The sequence below is a fragment of the Gorilla gorilla genome, chromosome 9 (genome assembly GCF_029281585.2).
Source record: "Gorilla gorilla gorilla isolate KB3781 chromosome 9, NHGRI_mGorGor1-v2.1_pri, whole genome shotgun sequence".
In the NCBI taxonomy this organism is placed as follows: Eukaryota; Metazoa; Chordata; class Mammalia; order Primates; family Hominidae; genus Gorilla; species Gorilla gorilla.
Genome location: NC_073233.2, coordinates 111,803,166 through 111,821,972, shown reverse-complemented (window position 1 = coordinate 111,821,972; position 18,807 = coordinate 111,803,166). Strand labels below are relative to the sequence as shown.

Genomic DNA, 18,807 nt, shown 5'->3' with positions numbered 1-18,807 from the left:
ATTTTTACTTCTAGAACTCTGCAAAGCTCTATAAAATCACTCTGTCAAGTGCTGGACAAAAGGAAAAATAAACATCCATCACCAGCCAGTAACTGCTTACCTGGAACAAACACTCCTGTCATATGCCCCTAAGACTCCTGAAATACCTTTGAGATGTGTCACAATTATCACTGTCAAGTGCCCTGTGGGAAACAGCAAAAGGCTTATTCCATTTCCAGAAGTGGGGGTTGCTTGAGCCTAGTCTCATTAGGGAAAAATTCTAGTCTTTTATTCTGAATTCTGTGTCTGTATTCTTACCTCTGAGAAATGAGAAACCAGTTTCCCCAGCTCATGGTTGCAACTGATGAGATGTGAAATGAGTTTCTGTGAAAGATGAGCACCCTTAAGGGGGCAATGAGACCTTGTCACATAACAGGCTTGTGTGATTCTCCACAAATATTTCAGTGCTCAACCTTAAGGAATTTAAATCTGGGAAACTGGAAAGCTTCTAACGAAGCTAATATCATTGCTTTTTTCACAGGTCATATTAGTTGTCCTGTCGGGTTTTGAGCGGTTTTCACTGTGCAGTAAAATGTGACTGTCTTTATTATTTCTTGCTCTCAAAAGTTTGTAGGTACCCTGTTGAAGTATTTTTCCTCTTTCTAAACAATCATTCTATGCTTCTTGGAATATACTAGATATAGAGTAGGAAAAATACCTTTTCTTCTACCCCTCCTAGGTTCATGGCTGAGGCCACTATAACAAAAGACAGAATAACAAAGGAAAAGTGTACTCATGTATTGAATATGTTTTACATGACACAGAGGCCTTGGTAAGGAAGTAAAGACCCAAAAAAGGGGTTCAACCTGATAATTTTTTACAGTAAGTTTGATAAAGTGTGGATAGTTGTGGAGAAATATGATAGGGCAGAGTATGATCTAATGGTAATAAACTGGGGAAAATTAGCAAGGCCTGTTTGTTCAGATTCTTCTTTGTTCTACCTTTGTCTTTGGAGATAAGGATTCTTAGGCCAGGAGCAGTGGCTCATGCCTGTAATCTCAGCACTTTGAGAGGCCAAGGTGGGATGATCCCTTGAGGCTATGAGTTCAAGATCAACTGGGTCAACATAGCGAGACCCCCATCTCTACAAAAAAATAAATAAATAATAAAAAAAGGAATTATTTTTAAGTAGCCAAGTGTGGAGGATATGTCTGTGGTCTGAGCTACTTGGGAGGCTGAGCAGGAGAATTGCTTGAGCCCAGGAGTTCAAGGTTGCAGCAAATCATGATCATGCAACTGCACTCTAGCCTGGGTGACAGAGTAAGACCACATCTCAAACAAAAAGGCCGGGGGGAATTCTTCTTTCTTCTGGGTATAACAGGAGCACCTCTCACATGAGGGTCTTATGACTTGCTACATGGGAAGGTCAGAAAATCCTAGGTTTTATGACTTCCTTCAGGATGGAGGGTGAGGGGAAGGTCAGAGTGATCTTTCTGCTTTTCTTGTTTTCTCAAATTCCTTCAGCTTAAAACATTTGGGAGTACAGTGTCCTGAACCCCATCATAGAATATAAAAGATAATTTGGGTAGTGATTTTTGTTAAAGGGAGGATTCCAGAAAAACATATTGTGTAGACAATTAGAAGAAACTATTATTTCAGTTCTCTTCTCTTGATAGTGTATAATGAAGGAACAGGATATTTCCTAAAAGTATAGTGACCTATTAAATTATTGCTCAACTGTTTTTCATGATTTCGTGCCCTGGCTGGATCCATTTAGTCAACAGCCAAAAACATAGGAAGCATCAAAGAGATAAAGATAGATGTTAATTTCCTCTGTTCTTCCTCTCATGATTTTCTCAGGATGCTTGACCTAACCACCTGCACTGTCTAATAGATCTTCCTGTAGTGATAGGAATAACCTGTATTTGCAGTGTTCCATATGGTAGTCACTAGCAACATGTGGCTGTTGGGCACTTGAAATGTGTGTAGCACAAATAGAAACTAAATTTTTAATTTTATTTAGTTTTAACTAATTGAAATTTAAATTACCACACGAGGCCATGACTACCTTGTTGAATGGCACAAGCCTAGACCTATCTCTGGTTCTGGCACATTTATAGCATCTAGAATCACTTAGACATCTAGACAAAATGAAAAAAAAATGACCTCTTCTTGTTCTAAGGTAGAATTTTGTATTAAACATTTGCATTTTATCACAGTTTAAGAGTTAGGAGATGTATTAATAAATTGGTACAGATTATCCTCAATGATGGTTAGATTTAGATTTTTTTTTTTTTTACTTTTCAGTGGGTTTATGGGGGGTATTAATGCATTTTCAACTTAAAATATTTTTAACCTCCAATGGGTTTATCAGGATATAGCCCCATCATAAGTCAACGAGCATCTGTATTTATACATGAAATATGAGGTTAGAGTAATACACTGTTGACCTTCAGATTTGAGGTAAAAGAATAGTACTTTGTTTTTACATGTTTGAAACGTCTGTTATTGAAAAAAAATGTACCTAAATTTTCAAATTGAGACCAAAGAAACAGAAAATAAATTTCGCGCCAGGAGTTTTCCTTCTCTAGCAATAGGGAGGGAGTTTTTGGGTCATGATTATACCTAACCATAACAAAAGTCAAGAAAATCTCTTTTCTATTATTTTTTTGGAAACCTCATAGCTAGGACTTGTGGAGTCTCTCTGCCTCTTGTCCTTTCTCCACCTTTGAGTGAAGCCTCATGGTCTGTGATGTTTTCCTACCAAGAGAGGGCAATAGAGCAGAAAACTTGCAGGACTAGAAAAGATGTGGGTTCTGGTTCCAGCTTTGCCACATGGAGGGGCAACTGAGGACCAGCCACTTAAAACTTCCCAGGGCCTCAGGTTTCCTCACTTAATCCCCATAATAACCTGCAATTTTGAGTTCCCAGGCAAACCTAAAATTACATCATATTCATTATCTGTTGTTACACTTTATCCTGCCCCCAAAATCTTATTGAAATTGTGTAAGGAATAAAAACAAATTGGTGGTTGAAATGCTAGGTAAATGCAAAAAGAATAAAGATATGATCCAGAACAGTAAATGTTTATAGACTGCTTATAAAAAAGTTAATTCACTCATCTTGACAATGGCAATGATAACACGTGTGCTTCTTACCACCTGGGGATACTGGGTGAATGAAGGCATCTGAAGACTATAAAGTACAAGACAGATGTGGGTGGAATTAGATGAGAGCCTGGTCTGGCTTTCTCAGTTCTGATTACATTTCTTCCCTGATGACTCACTTACAAGTTAGTGAACTCCTTGTTTAAGTATTACAAACTGCACACCCTCTCCCTTCTCAATCTAGCTTCACATCAGGCCTTCCTGCCAAAGCGGCAAACTTGCCACATGGGGCAAGGTACTCCCCAAGCAGACAAGGCCCATCTGTGTCATGAATGATACCCAATGCTAATGCCATGCTCTGAAATGTAGTGCCCACCCAGGCTTTCCATTATGTTTTCTGCAATTGGTAGGCTGAACATGTAGTCAATAATCCTCTAAGGTGCTGTCAAAATCATTTAACTATTTAGTTCTGTAAAGTTAAAACTGCAACTGAGTACACCTCATAGTAACCCTAGAGTCTCACAGAACGCATCTATTTGAAGTAAATATGCACAGATGTCATGATTGCATTTTAAAAATTCATGAGCATATTATAAACTCCCACTATAACCCAGCTTTTTGTCACCTTCAAGCTTAGCTTCTTAGTATAACACTGTTGAGCTGTTTGTCATTTATGTCTTTTTAACTGAGTACTATGTCTTGGGACTTGATATCAGTCCTTCTGTTACAATGCCAGCCACTGCTGTGATTATTGCCTGCAGGTTGAGTAATTACTCAGGGAGGAAATAATATGTTATCCCTTCTCAAGATATTTTTGCTTGTAGTCACTTAGGTTTCAGAATAATTCACTAGCATCCCTTAAAAATATTGACTCTGTGTACATTTTTTATAAAGGCTATAAGCATGAAAGAGATCAAAAGAGAAGCTTTTTTTTTTTTCCTTGAGAAACTGTGTGTGCTGAAAACAGCCTGGTTTAGAAGTTAGGAAGAGACCAGGTGCAGTGGCTCGTGCCTGTAATCCCAGCATTTTGGGAGGCTGAGGCAGGCAGATCACCTGAGGAGTTCAAGACCAGCCTGGCCAACATGGGGAAACCCCATCTCTACTAAAAATACAAAAATTAGCCAGGCGTGGTGGCACGTGCCTGTAGTCCCAGCTACTTGGGAGGCTGAGGCAGGAGAATCACTTGAACCCGGGAGGTGGAGGTTGCAGTGACCTGGGATCACACCATTGCACTCTAGCCTGGGCAAGAAGACTGAAACTCCATCTCAAAAAAAAAAAAAAGGAAGAATCTTAAATAAACTCTTAATGATTTGGGTTTATATAATGCATTTGTCCTGAAATATGTACTTGTGTTCCTATGTCAGCCATTAATTTGAGAACTGTTACAAGGCCTTAACAGCCTTTTTTTATATTCTCAATAAACAAGAACCAGACTCAGCAGATAGCTTTTCTGCCTGGTATTGTTTTATCAGTGTAAATAGCTTTATGGTGAAGATTTATTCAGAGGTTTATTGGCAACAAGGTGAGTAACTGTAGTTAAATATCTTTTGTGATGAGGTAATTTGCAAAACTGAGCATCTTTGATTTTGTACGGTGGTATGAAACCCACCAATTGGCTCAGTCACACTCCATTTAGTAGACGTCAAGTTTCCCTGGCTTTGTGTGGTTTTCCAGAGTGGAGAGGAGTCAAGATCCCCATTTGCACCCATAGGTGTTAAGAAACGCTGGTTGCCCGCCAGTGGATTTGTTATTTCTGGTTGTGTGCTTCCAGCTGTGAATCATAGCTCAGAAAATAAGAAAGTGCTGTGTGAGGGTACCTATTAACAAGTGCCCTTCAGCTCCTATAATTAATTCAGTGTTCCTTCCCTTTAAAGGTGACCAGATAACCTATAACCAGCCAGTTTGCTTTCTCAGATAAAGGCTTTTCATTTTTCTACATGCCCTCAAATCAGCCTTGCTTTCTTCCTTCTTTCAATGCTGTGTACCTGAACCTAAGACTATTACATGATCTGAAAGCTTTGAACATCAGTGCTGTGATCATCCAGTAAGGCAGTCCAATTTCCACTTTGTTCAAATAGTGCTTTCCTGTCTTGTCTGGGAAAAGGTGTCTGCCAATTCATTTTTCTCTTCTTATCAGCAAAACACATATATACCGTGCTCACGTTGCTTAATATAAAACACAGAGAAAATCCCTGAACAATCAGAAGACCAGTTAGAAAAACTGCCCAGGCTCTTACTCTTATCCCAAAGCACACACTTTTGTTTGCCATCAAATGAGAAAGCAAATCGACAAAGCTCTGATTTTACAGGTGCCAGTCATCACAAATTATTAGGCCTTGATAACAGTCTTCTTTAAACAAGGAATATTTATCATATGCTCAGCTTCTTAGGAATAATTTCCCTCTCCTGCATCCCCTAGTTCTCAAATCTCTTTTACAGGCCAGATAGTCTTGGAAAATAGCAATTAATTCATCTTGGAGAAATTCTTGGCAAAGCTATGGGAATCCAAACCCCAACCCCTTCCAAGGTACCTATTGTAAGTGCAATAGAATTGCAGGAGATGATAATAGAATCAACTATCAAAACTGGCCTTTGGACTAGCTTTACCAATATCAAAATTTCTGACACTTTGTCTCCCTAAAGAACTTTCTTAGGGTATTCCTTCCTCCACCCCCTGCCAACTTTGTACTCACAAGTCTTTTGAAGTTTTTCTACAAACAGATCCCCATCGTCCATTCTGCATCAGCAGAGTGCCCTAACTTGATTGAACATTAAACAAATATAGTGATTTATTCCCTGCCTCACTGGACCGTCTATGGAACAGCATGGCAAAATTCTAAATGAAAGAGATGTGCAGACCGTGATGCATGAGTGCAGGGGACTCCAGGCATCTAACTTTCACCTAGGACAAAAGTTCAAGCAAAGCATCACAGGTCTCCCTGCCCGTTCACATGGGGAGCCAGACACACCCTTGAGACATAAAAGGAAATTGAAGGCATGTTAGAGAGGCCTCAAGTCAGAATATGCTAGGAGCTTAAATGTCCTGATCCCAGGTCCAAGTCAGGGGAAGACCCTGGACAAGGTACTTATCCTCCTTTAGAATCTCAGTATAAAGTGGGCATAATGATACCTTTTCCACCATGTGAAAGATTTGTCTGAGGGTAAAAAGAAAAAAAAATAGTGCCTGTGCAAATTATTCAAAAACTGTAAAATGCTATAGAATTGTTTAATGGTGCCATGACCAAGTTTAGAATCTAAAAGGAAAATGGGACAAAATCAAAAATAAAGGCTAACCGGGATCTAAGAACATAAAGTAAATAATATATTAATCTGACTATGTAGTATATTAGAAAACAAGAATGGAATTTTACCAAGTATATGTCTATGTAATAGCTAATATTTCACTAAATGAAGGCGACTGCAGGGAAGAAGGGTTGGCTTCTATTTAACTACTAATTTAATAAATTATGTTTAAATTTATGAATTTAAAAATTAATGATATACTTATTGATTTAAGAAATGCTGTATTGATACACAGGTATTAATATACAAAGATTTTAGTGGAACCTGATTTGTTTTAAATGGTAAAGGATATTATATGTTAACAAATATATAAAAACATAAAACACATTTTACTTATTTATGGCCACTAATGACCTTCATCAGGGCAACATGTTGTGTGTGTTTTTTTTTAATACTTTAAGTTGTGGGGTACATGTGCAGAATGTGCAGGTTTGTTACATAGGTATACATGTGCCATGGTGGCTTGCTGCACCCATCAACCCGTCATCTACATTAGGTATTTCTCCTAATGCTATCCCTCCCCTAGTCCCACACCCACCAACAGGACCTGGTGTGTGATGTTCCCCTCCCTGTGTCCATGTGTTCTCATTGTTCAACTCCCACTTACAAGTGAGAACATGTGGTGTTTGGTTTTCTGTTCTTGTGTTAGTTTGCTGAGAATGATGGCTTCCAGCTTCATCCATATCTCTGCAAAGGACATGAACTCATCCTTTTTATGGCTGCATAGTATTTCATGGTGTATATGTGCCATGTTTTCTTTATCCAGTCTATCACTGATGGACATTTGCGTTGGTTCCAAGTCTTTGCTATTGTGATCAGTGCTGCAATAAACATATGTGTTCATGTGTCTTTATAGTAGAATGATTTATATTCCTTTGGGTATATACTCAGTAATGGGATTGCTGGGTCAAATGGTATTTCTGGTTCTAGATCCTTAAGGAATCTCCACACTGTCTTCCACAATGGTTGAACTAATTTACACTCCCACCAGCAGTGGAAAAGTGTTCCTATTTCTCCACATCCTCTCCAGCATTTGTTGTTTCCTGACTTTTTAGTGATCACCATTCTAACTAGCATGAGATGGCATGTCACTGTGGTTTTGTTTTGCATTTCTCTAACGACCAATGATGATGAGGTTTTTTTCATATGTTTGTTGGCTGCATAAATGACTTCTTTTGAGAAGTGTCTGCTCATATCCTTTGCCCATATTTTGACGGGGTTGTTTTTTTCTTGTAAATTTGTTTAAGTTCTTCGTAGATTCTGGATATTAGCCTTTGTCAGATCGATACATTGCAAAAATTTTCTCCCGTTCTGTAGGTTGCCTGTTCACTCTGATGACAGTTTTTTTTGCTGTGCAGAAGCTCTATGGTTTAATCAGATCCCACTTGTCTATTTTGGCTTTTGTTGCCATTGCTTTTGGTGTTTTAGTCATGAAGTCTTTGCCCATGTCCATGTCCTGAATGGTATTGCCTAGGTTTTCTTCTGGGTTTTTATGGTTTTATGTCTTATATTTAAGTCTTTAATTCATCTTGAGTTAACTTTTGTATAAGGTGTAAGGAAGGGATCCAGTTTCAGCTTTCTGCATATGGCTAGCCAGTTTTTCCAACACCATTTATTAAATAGGGACTCCTTTTTCCATTGCTTGTTTTTGTCAGGTTTGTCAAAGATCAGATGGATGTAGATTGCAGTGTAGTTTCTGAGGCCTCTGTTCTGTTCCATTGGTCTGTATATCTGTTTTGGTACCAGTACCATGCAGTTTTGGTTACTGTAGCCTTATAGTATAGTTTTAAGTCAGGTAGCATGATACCTCCAGCTTTGTTCTTTTTGCTTAAGATTGTCTTGGCTCTGTGGGCTCTTTTTTTGGTTCCATATGAAATTTAAAGTCGTTTTTTCCAATTCTGTGAAGAAAGTCATTGGTAGCTTGATGGGGGTAGCACTGAATCTATAATTTACTTTGGGCAGTATGGCCATTTTCATGATTCTTACTATCTGTGAGCATGGAATGTTTTTCCATTTGTTTGTGTCCTCTCTTATTTCCTTGAGCAGTGGTTTGTAGTTCTCCTTGAAGAGTTCCTACATGTCCCTTGTAAGTTGTATTCCTAGGTATTTTATTCTCTTTGTAGCAGTTGTGAATGAGAGTTCACTCATGATTTGGCTCTCTGTTTGTCTATTATTGGTGTATAAGAATGCTTGTGATTTTTGCACATTGATTTTGTGTCTTGAGACTTTGCTGAAGTTGCTTATCAGCTTAAGGAGTTTTTGGGCTGAGACGATGGGGTTTTCTAAATACACAAACATGTCATCTGCAAACAGAGACAATATGACTTCCTCTCTTTCTATTTGAATACCCTTTATTTCTTTCTATTGCCTGATTGCCCTGGCCAGAACTTCCAATAGTATGTTGAATAGGAGTGGTGAGAGAGGGCATCCTTGTCTTGTGCCAGTTTTCAAAGGGAATGCTTCCAGTTTTTGCCCATTCAGTATGATATTGGCTGTGGGTTTGTATAAATAGCTCTTATTATTTTGAGATACATTCCATCCATACCTAGTTTACTGAGAATTTTTAGCATGAAGGGCTGTTGAATTTTGACGAAGGCCTTTTCTGCATCTATTGAGATAATCATGTGGTTTTTGTCATTGGTTCTGTTTATGTGATGGCCTACATTTATTGATTTGCATATTTTGAACCAGCCTTGCATCCCAGGGATGAAGCCAACTTGATCATGGTAGATAAGCTTTTTGATGTGCTGCTGGATTTGGTTTGTCAGTATTTTATTGAGGATTTTCACATCAATGTTCATCAGGGATATTGGCCTGAAATTTCCTCTTTTTGTTGTGTCACTGCCAGGTTTTGGTATCAGGATGATGCTGGCCTTGTAAAATGAGTTAGGGAGGATTCCCACTTTTTTCTGTTTTTTGGAATAGTTTCAGAAGGAATGGTACCAGCTTCTCTTTGTACCTCTGGTAGAATTTGGCTGTGAATCCGTCTGGTCCTGGACTTTTTTTGGTTGGTAGGCTATCAATTACTGCTTCAATTTTAGAACTTGTTACTGGTCTATTCAGGGATTTGACTTCTTCCTGGTTTAGTCTTGAGAGGGTGTATGTGTTTTGGGAGCCAAAAAGGCCAAAGGGATCATGACCAACTCAGCATTCCACTGGAGGCTACTTGATCAAACAGCAAACTGTTTATCGTGAATACAGAATGTGGGCAAACTTACTTCTGTGCCTGCCCTAGAAGGTTTGCTGAGGGCCATCACTCCCTGGCACTGGCTCCTTGAGGTTATCTACTGGGACATCTAGAGCCTATTGTTTGAGGAATGCAGTCTTGCAAGCCTACTCTGGACCTAACAGCTAACCTCTTCTTCCAACTCACCTTCTCGCTATCTCTTTTGCCTAATAAATACAGAGGGTGGTGTAAAGCTCAGGGCCCTTGTCCATTAGAGGCAAGTTGCCCCCTGACCCCTACTTCCAAACATACTCTTTTGTCTTTGTCTTTTATTTCCGCATTCGCCCCCTTTTGTTCTGTCCCCCAAGGTCCATACAGGCTACATATGTGTCCAGGAATTTATCCATTTCTTCTAGATTTTCTAGTTTATTTGCATAGAGGTGTTTATAATATTCTCTGATAATAGTTTGTATTTCTGTGGGATCGGTGGTGATATCCCCTTTATCATTTTTTATTGCATCTCTTTGATTCTTCTCTCTTTTCTTCTTTATTAGTCTGTCTAGTGGTCTATTTTGCTGATCTTTTCAAAAAACCAGCTCCTGGATTCATTGATTTATTTGAAGGGCTTTTTGTGTCTCTATCTCCTTCAGTTCTGCTCTGATCTTAGTTATTTCTTGTCTTCTGCTAGCTTTTGAATTTGTTTGCTCTTTCTTCTCTAGTTCTTTTAATTGTGATGTTAGGGTGTCTATTTTAGATATTTCCTGCTTTCTCTTGTAGGCCTCTAGTGCTATAAATTTCCCTCTACACACTGCTTTAAATATGCCCCAGAGATTCTGGTACGTTGTGTCTTTGTTCTCATTGGTTTCAAAGAACATCTTTATTTTTGCCTTCATTTTGTTATTTACCCAGTAGTCATTCAGGAGCAGGTTGTTCAGTTTCCATGTAGTTGTGTGATTTTGAGTGAGTTTCTTAATTCTGAGTTCTAAATAGATTGCACTGTAGTCTGAGAGACTGTTTGTTAGGATTACTGTTCTTTTGCATTTGCTGAGGAGTGTTTTACTTAAAATTACATGGTCAGTTTTAAAATAGGTGCAATGTGATGCTGAGAAGAGTGTATATTCTGTTGATTTGGGGTGGGGAGTTCTGTAGATATCTGTTAGGTCCGCTTGGTCCAGAGCTCAGTTCAACTCCTGGATATCCTTGTTAATTTTCTGTCTCATTGATCTGCCTAATATTGACAGTGGGGTGTTAAAGTGCCTATTTATTATTTAGACTCCCACTATTATTGTGTGGGAGTCAAAGTCTCTTTGTAGGTCTCTAAGAACTTGCTTTATGAATCTGGGTGCTCCTGTATTGGGTGCATGTATATTTAGGATAGTTAGCTCTTCTTGTTCCATTGATGCCTTTACCATTATGTAATGGCCTTCTTTGTCTCTTTTGATCTTTGTTGGTTTAAAGTCTGTTTTATCAGAGACTAGGATTGCAACCCCTGCTTTTTTTTTTTTGTTTTCCATTTACTTGGTAAATCTTCCTCCATCCCTTTATTTTGAGCCTATGTGTGTCTTTTCATGTGAGATGGGCCTCCTGAATACAGCACACTGATGGGTCTTGACTCTTTATCCAATTTGCCAGTCTGTGTCTTTTAATTGGGGAATTTAGCCCATTTACATTTAAGGTTAATATTATTATGTGTGAATTTGATCCTGCCATTATGACGCTAGCTGGTTATTTTGCCCGTTAGTTGATGCACTTTCTTCATAGCGTCAATGGTCTTTACAATTTGGGATGTTTTTGCAGTGGCTGGTACCAGTTGTTCCTTTCCATGTTGGTGCTTCCTTCAGGAGCTCTTGTAAGGCAGGCCTGGTGGTGACAAAAATCTGTCAGCATTTGCTTCTCTGTAAAGGATTTTATTTCTCCTTCACTTGGGAAGCTTGGTTTGGCTGGATATGAAATTCTGGGTTGAAAATCATTTTCTTTAAGAATGTGGAATATTGGCCCTCACTCTCTTCTGGCTTGTAGGGTTTCTGCCAGGAGATCCGCTGTTAGTCTGATTGGCTTCCCTTTGTGGGTAACCCAACCTTTTTCTCTGGCTGCCCTTAACATTTTTTCCTTCATTTCAACCTTGGTGAATCTGAAGATTATGTGTCTTGGGATTGCTCTTCTCGAGGAGTATCTTCATGGTGTTCTCCATATTTCCTGAATTTGAATGTTGGCCTGCCTTGCTAGATGGGGAAATTCTCCTGGATAATACCGTGAAGAGTGTTTTCCAACTTGGTTCCATTCTCCCCATCACTTTCGGGTACACCAATCAAACGTAGATTTGGTCTTTTCACATAGTCCCAATTTCTTGGAGGCTTTGTTTGTTTCTTTTCACTCTTTTTTCTGTAATCTTGTCTTCTCACTTTATTTTATTAATTTGATCTTCAATCACTGATATCCTTTCTTCCGCTTGATCGATTTGGCTATTGAAGCTTGTGTATGCTTCATGAAGTTCTTGTCTTGCGTTTTTCAGCTCCATCAGGTCATTTATGTTCTTCTCTACACTGATTATTCTAGTTAGCAATTCATCTAACCTTTTTTCAAGGTTCTTAGCTTCCTTGCATTGGGTTAGAACATGCTCCTTTAGCTCGGAGAAGTTTGTTATTACCCACCTTCTGAAGCCTACTTCTGTCAATTCCTCAAACTCATTCTCCATCCGGTTTTGTTCCCTTGCTGGCGAGGAGTTGTGATCCTTTGGTTGAGAAGAGGAGTTCTGGTTTTTGGAATTTTCAGTGTTTCTGCACTAGTTTTCCCCCATCTTTTTGGTTTTATTTACCTTTGGTCTTTGATGTTGTTGACCTTCAGATGGGGTCTCTGAGTGGATGTCCTTTTTGTTAATGTTGATACTATTCCTTTCTGTTTGTTACTTTTCCTTCTAACAGTCAGGCCGCTCTGCTGCAGGTCTGCTGGAGTTTGCTGGAGGTCCACTCCAGACCCTGTCTCCTGTATGAAATGTCTATTGGCCCCTAATGGGAGATGTCTCCCAGTCAGGATACATGGGTGTCAGGGACCCACTTGAGGAGGCAGCCTGTCCCTTATCAGAGCTCAAATGCTGTGCTGGGAGATCCGCTGCTCTCTTCAGAGCCTCCAGGCAGGAATGTTTAAGTCTGAGAAGCTGCGCCCACAGCCACCCCTTCCCCCAGGTTCTCTGTCCCAGGGAGATGGGGGTTTTATCTATAAGTCTCTGACTGGGGCTGCTGCCTTTCTTTCAGAGATGACCTGCCCAAAGAGGAGGAATCTAGAGAGGCAGTTTGGCCACAGCGGCCTTGCTGAGCTGCGGTGGGCTCCGCCCCATTCAAACTTCCCAGTAGCTTTGTTTACACTGTGAGGGTAAAACCGCTTACTCAAGCCTCAGCAATGGCAGACGCCCCTCCCCTCACCAAGCTCAAGCATCCCAGGTCAATCTCAGACTGCTGTGCTGGCAGGAGAATTTCAAGCCAGTGGATCTTAGCTAGCTGGGCTCCATGGGGGTGGGACCCACTGAGCCAGACCACTTGGATCCCTGGCTTCAGCCCCTTTCCAGGGGAGTGAATGGTTCTGTCTTGCTGGCATTCCAGGCGCCACTGGGGTATGAAAAATAAACTGCTGCGGCTAGCTCGGTGTCTGTCCAAATGGCCGCCCAGTTTTGTGCTTGAAACCCAGGGCCCTGGTGGCATAGGCACTGGGGGAAATCTCCTGGTCTGCCAGTTGCAAAGACTATGGGAAAAGTGCAGTATCTGGACTAGAGTGCACCATTCGTCCTGGTACAGTCTCTCATGGCTTCCCTTGGCGGGGGGAAGGAGATCCCCCAACCCCTTGCACTTCGCGGCTGAGGGGACACCCCACCCTGCTTCAGCTCACCTTCCGTGGGCTGCACCCAATGTCTAACCAGTCCCAGTGAGATGAACTGGGTACCTCAGTTGGAAATGGAGAAATCACCCGCCTTCTGCACTGATCTCGCTGGGAACTGCAGACCAGAGCTGTTCCTATTCGGCCATCTTGCCAGCAACTCCAGGGCAACATGTTTTACTTCAACCAAAGATTTAGATATACCAGCATATTTTATTCATGATTGTATTCATTTTCCTCTCCATGCTAATAATATGCTCAAGTATTGTATTCATCTATAACACATGCCTTGGTCAGAAGGATCTTTACAATAATATTTGGAACAGCACTTGGCCCAAAGCAGGCCCTTAGAAAGCTATTAATAAATACCTGCTAAGACACATGAAATCATCTGGGTACTTCAGGTAAGTAATGCTGGGCATTACTCTGGGATCAATTGATTCCTCCACTTCAGGGAGTCAATTATTTGAAAAATGTGTACATTCTAATAGCAATGTGTGCATTCTAATAGCAAGCCCATAGCTTCTGTTGGGTTCTCAAAGGGCTAAGAACTAGTTGTCAAAAAGGTAATAAGTAAGTGGCATCTGACTGAGTTGAACTCCAAAGGCTTTCTAACAGGAGATGTGCTTCTTGTCCTAGGTATTACAGTTTGAGCCTGGCCACATCAAGAGGAGGGGTAGAGCTAAGACCATGGCTCTAGTTGACATCCAGTTGGATCACCATGAACGATGCGATTGTATCTGCAGCTCAAGACCACCTCGATAAGAGAATGTGCACATCCTTACATTAAGCCTGAAAGAACCTTTAGTTTAAGGAGGGTGAGATAAGAGACCCTTTTCCTACCAGCAACCAAAATTACTACTAGCCTGCAATGCAATGAACACAAGTGGTTGCTGAGTCTCAGCCTTGCTTTGTTAATGCCATGGCAAGTAGAAAGGTATATCATCAACTTCTGTACCTAAGAATATAGGATTGCATTTAATAATAGTGTTTGAGGTTATATATGCACAAACACACACAGAAATATATTCATGTCTATGTGTATATAGATCAAACGTTTTTTTTGGTATATATAACCAGGTACACCAGAGCTTACATATGTTTGAGTTAGACTCTTAAAATCCTTTGCCAAAATAAGGGATGGTCAAATATATGAAACATGTCTTTAGAAAATTTAGGAGATAAATTTATTTTTAAATTTTGAAACACAAAACAATTTTGAATCTTGCTCTCTTAAAGAAAGCATCTTGTATATTAAAAATCAAAAGATGAGGCTTTCTTACATATACATCTTAGTTGATTATTAAAAAAGGAAAAATATGGTTTCCAGAGAAAAGGCCAATACCTAAGCATTTTTTCCATGAGAAGCACTGCATACTTACATATGTGGACTATAATAGCCTGTCTCCAAAACCATGCCATAATAATATAAGTGCTTTAGAAATTAAATCATTGTGTTTTTTATGCATTTTGCTGAGGCATGCTTATTCATTTAACACCTATCTCAAAAACTTACTTAGAAGGTTTTTTATTATAGTCCTACAAAAGACAATGTATAAGCTGTAACAGAACTTTGAATTGTTTTTCTTTGCAAAACCCCTCCACAAAAGCAAATCCTTTCAAGAATGTCATGGGCATTCTGTATGAACCTTTCCAGATGGTGTTCAGTGAAAGATGCGGGTAGTTGAGAACTTAAAAAGTGAACATTGAAACATCGACGTAACTGGAAATTAGGTGGGATATTTGATAGGATCCATATCTAATAATGGATTCGAACTCTCCAAACTACACCAATTAATTTAATGTATCTTGCTTTTGTGTTCCCGTCTTTTTGAAATATAGACATGGATTTATAATGGCATTTTATATTTGGCAGGCCATCATAGATTATTTACAACCTAAAAGCTTTTGTGTATCAAAAAAATCACATTTTATTAATGTAAATTTCTAATCGTATACTTGCTCACTGTTCTGATTTCCTGTTTCTGAACCAAGTAAAATCAGTCCTAGAGGCTATGGTTCTTAATCTATGGAGCTTGCTTTAAGAAGCCAGTTGTCAATTGTGGTAACACAAGTTTGGCCCTGCTGTCCTACTGTTTAATAGGAAACTGTTTTACATTGGTTAATGGTATTTAGAGTAATTTTTTCTCTCTGCCTCCTTCCTGTCTGTTTTAAAGGAGACTAACTCCAGGAGTAGGAAATGATTCATCATTCTCCAAAGCAAGAGGCTTAAGAGAGAAACACCAAAATTCAGATAGCTCAGGGACTGCTAACAGAGAACTACATTTTTCTTATTGCCTTGAAAGTTAAAAGGAAAGCAGATTTCTTCAGTGACTTTGTGGTCCTACTAACTACAACCAGTTTGGGTGACAGGGCTGGTAAAGTCCCAGTGTTAGATGAGTGACCTAAATATACTTAGATTTCTAAGTATGGTGCTCTCAGGTCCAAGTTCAACTATTCTTAAGCAGTGCAATTCTTCCCAGTTATTTGAGATGAAAGATCTCTGCTTATTGAAGATGTACCTTCTAAAACTTTCCTAAAAGTGTCTGATGTTTTTACTCAAGAGAGGAGTGGTAAAATTAAATACTCTATTGTTCAATTCTCTAAAATCCCAGAACACAATCAGAAATAGCTCAGGCAGACACTAATAATTAAGAACGCTCTTCCTCTTCATAACCGCTTTGCAAGTTTCCTGTGAAAACATCAGTTTCCTGTACCAAAGTCAAAATGAACGTTACATCACTCTAACCTGAACAGCTCACAATGTAGCTGTAAATATAAAAAATGAGAGTGTTCTACCCAGTTTTCAATAAACCTTCCAGACTGCAATAACCAGCAAGGTTTTCAGTTAAAGCCCTATCTGCACTTTTTATTTATTAGCTGAAATGTAAGCAGGCATATTCACTCACTTTTCTTTGCCTTTCCTGAGAGTTTTATTAAAACTTCTCCCTTGGTTACCTGTTATCTTTTGCACTTCTAACATGTAGCCAATAAATCTATTTGATAGCCATCAAAGGAATAAAAAGCTGGCCGTACAAATTACATTTCAAAACAAACCCTAATAAATCCACATTTCCGCATGGCTCATTCACCTGGAATAATGCCTTTTATTGAATATGTTCTTATAGGGCAAAACACTTTCATAAGTAGAGTTTTTTATGTTTTTTGTCATATCGGTAACATGCAGCTTTTTCCTCTCATAGCATTTTCTATAGCAAATGTAATATGCCTCTTATCTTCATGAAAAATAAATATTGCTTTTGAACAAAACTACTCCATTATTTAGTACTCAATTGCAGTTTTAAAAGGTGTACACTGCTAAAAAAGAAAAGAAAACTTCCAGCCGGACGCGGTGGCTCAAGCCTGTAATCCTAGCACTTTGGGAGGCCGAGGGGGGTGGATCACACGGAGATCGAGACCATCCTGGTCAACATGGCGAAACCCTGTCTCTACTAAAAATACAAAAATGAGCCAGGTGTGGTGGTGGGCGCCTTTAGTCCCAGCTACTCAGGAGATTGAGGCAGGAGAATCACTTGAACCGGGAGGCGGAGGTTGCAGTAAGCCGAGATCACGCCACTGCACTCCAGCCTGGGCTACAGAACAAGACTCCTTTCAAAAAAAAAAAAAGGAAAACTTCTTTTCACAAATGCATCAAACTGTTTGGAATGACAAGATTGAGTGATTTCTGAAGGCTTCATTTTATAATGCCTGAAAGAACAACACTTTGTTCCCCAATTACAGGCTTCTGTTCTGTCTTTGTCCTGCAGCTGCACAGTGGGGCAAGACTTGGGTTTGGTTTTGTTGCTGCTTTGTTGCTTCTTCATTTGACTGTTTCCCCATGAGTCTTATAATGAATTATGTTCTCCTCTGACATTGTTCCTCACCTAAGAAAATCCACAGCCGTCTCTTCCTTGAGGCCTGAAGTCAACAACATTACAACCTCATTTCCCTTTTGTCCACCTCCTTTTCCCATCTGGGTGGACACCCCAGCCAACTAGTGATTCAGTGTTATCAGTTCAGACAGACCAGTTTAGGAGCTACACTCCTATATCATTTGCTTTGTAATTTGTGAAGAGGCACATAGCATAAAGAGAGCTCTTCTAGCTGCAATGCACATGCAAGAATGTTTGCTTTTGATTATAGCCTAATCTTTATATCATCCTGCTGGAGACAAAATAGCAGCTGCAGTGTTGAATGAAACTCTGCCATTTTAGTGGTTTTAGGTCATTTGGGGAATGGGAGTAAGGACCTGTATTCTGTGGCAAGAATTAATTTTACCATCAGAAATACTAGCTAGTGTGTGAGCATGGGAGAGGGATGGGGACAGGGTCAAATAATTCTGTGCCTAATAGCTAATTCAAGTAACTGGGGTTTTTAGGTAAAAAGTCATAATAGTAATATATATATGTATATATATGTGAATATATGTGTATATATATATGTATATATGTTGCGTTTTAATACAAAGACATTAAGAATTTTATTTCATTTCCTGAAATGTTCACATGTCCAGTTTTATTCTGAGAATAACTCAACAGATGTCTAAATTGTTGATACTCTCCTAGGTTCCTCATAGAATATTAAATTAAAATTCAATAGATTAGTATTCATGCCCGAAGTCCTAGGAAATATAATTTTGCTTATTGACAGCCCTAGTCAAACATGCTAGAAGACAGAATATTTATAATTCACTGGTTTTATTGACATTCACTCAAATTCTGTTGTTTTTAAAGATCAAGTTAAAGACTACACAGACCTTCAAAACTTAGCATAGCACACTGGGATATCTCTCAAATAAAATAGGCATCAACAAGGGATAAGCAACTAACCATGTAATGTAAGACTTTATGCTTGCTTTTCCAGTTATATTTCTGAATTTTGCAAACTAATTTGTGTCCTTTTTTTGAATAAATTTCATTTCTATAGAGATGTCTAAAAATTATTTAGCAGACTACATTAAAAGAGAGTGGAGCTAACTTCTTAACAAAGGTTAATATACTCAGTGCAACAAGCTGTGGACCAAGAAATCTTCATTTTCTAACAAAATCATTTGACTTTGTGATTATTTTAAACTGTTTATACTTATTGCCAGGTTTAGTGACCAGAAACCAAATGTTAAAATCATTCTTGGATTCAATTTACATTTTAAATAATACCTACAATACAAGTTCCCTTTTAAGAACTAAGGTCTCTAACCTGTTTCTGGTTGAGGTCATAGTATAAATTTCTCCTCTTCAGGCATTCTACTGTTTTTCTAGACTTTCCTTTCTCCCTGTGTCTCCCACAGGCTTCCTTTCTCACCTGCTTCTACTCGTCAGTCTTCAAATCAGAGAAAATCAGGATCAGTATCTGCTTTGGGAAAGACAGGAGATAGATCAGTTGAGG

At 39.1% G+C, this 18,807-nt stretch overlaps 1 protein-coding gene across 2 annotated transcripts in view; it reads left to right on the top strand.

Moving 5' to 3' along the window:
* Positions 1–16,692, top strand: part of PDGFD (platelet derived growth factor D) — a 256,902-nt gene extending 240,210 nt beyond the window's left edge. For both annotated transcript variants that reach the window (XM_004052043.5, XM_004052042.5), the window contains exon 7: positions 14,062–16,692. In XM_004052043.5, coding sequence (XP_004052091.1) covers positions 14,062–14,187 — 126 coding nt within the window. In that variant the 3' untranslated portion in view covers positions 14,188–16,692. The remainder of the gene's footprint in view (positions 1–14,061) is intronic.
* The last annotated feature ends 2,115 nt before the right edge of the window (positions 16,693–18,807 follow it).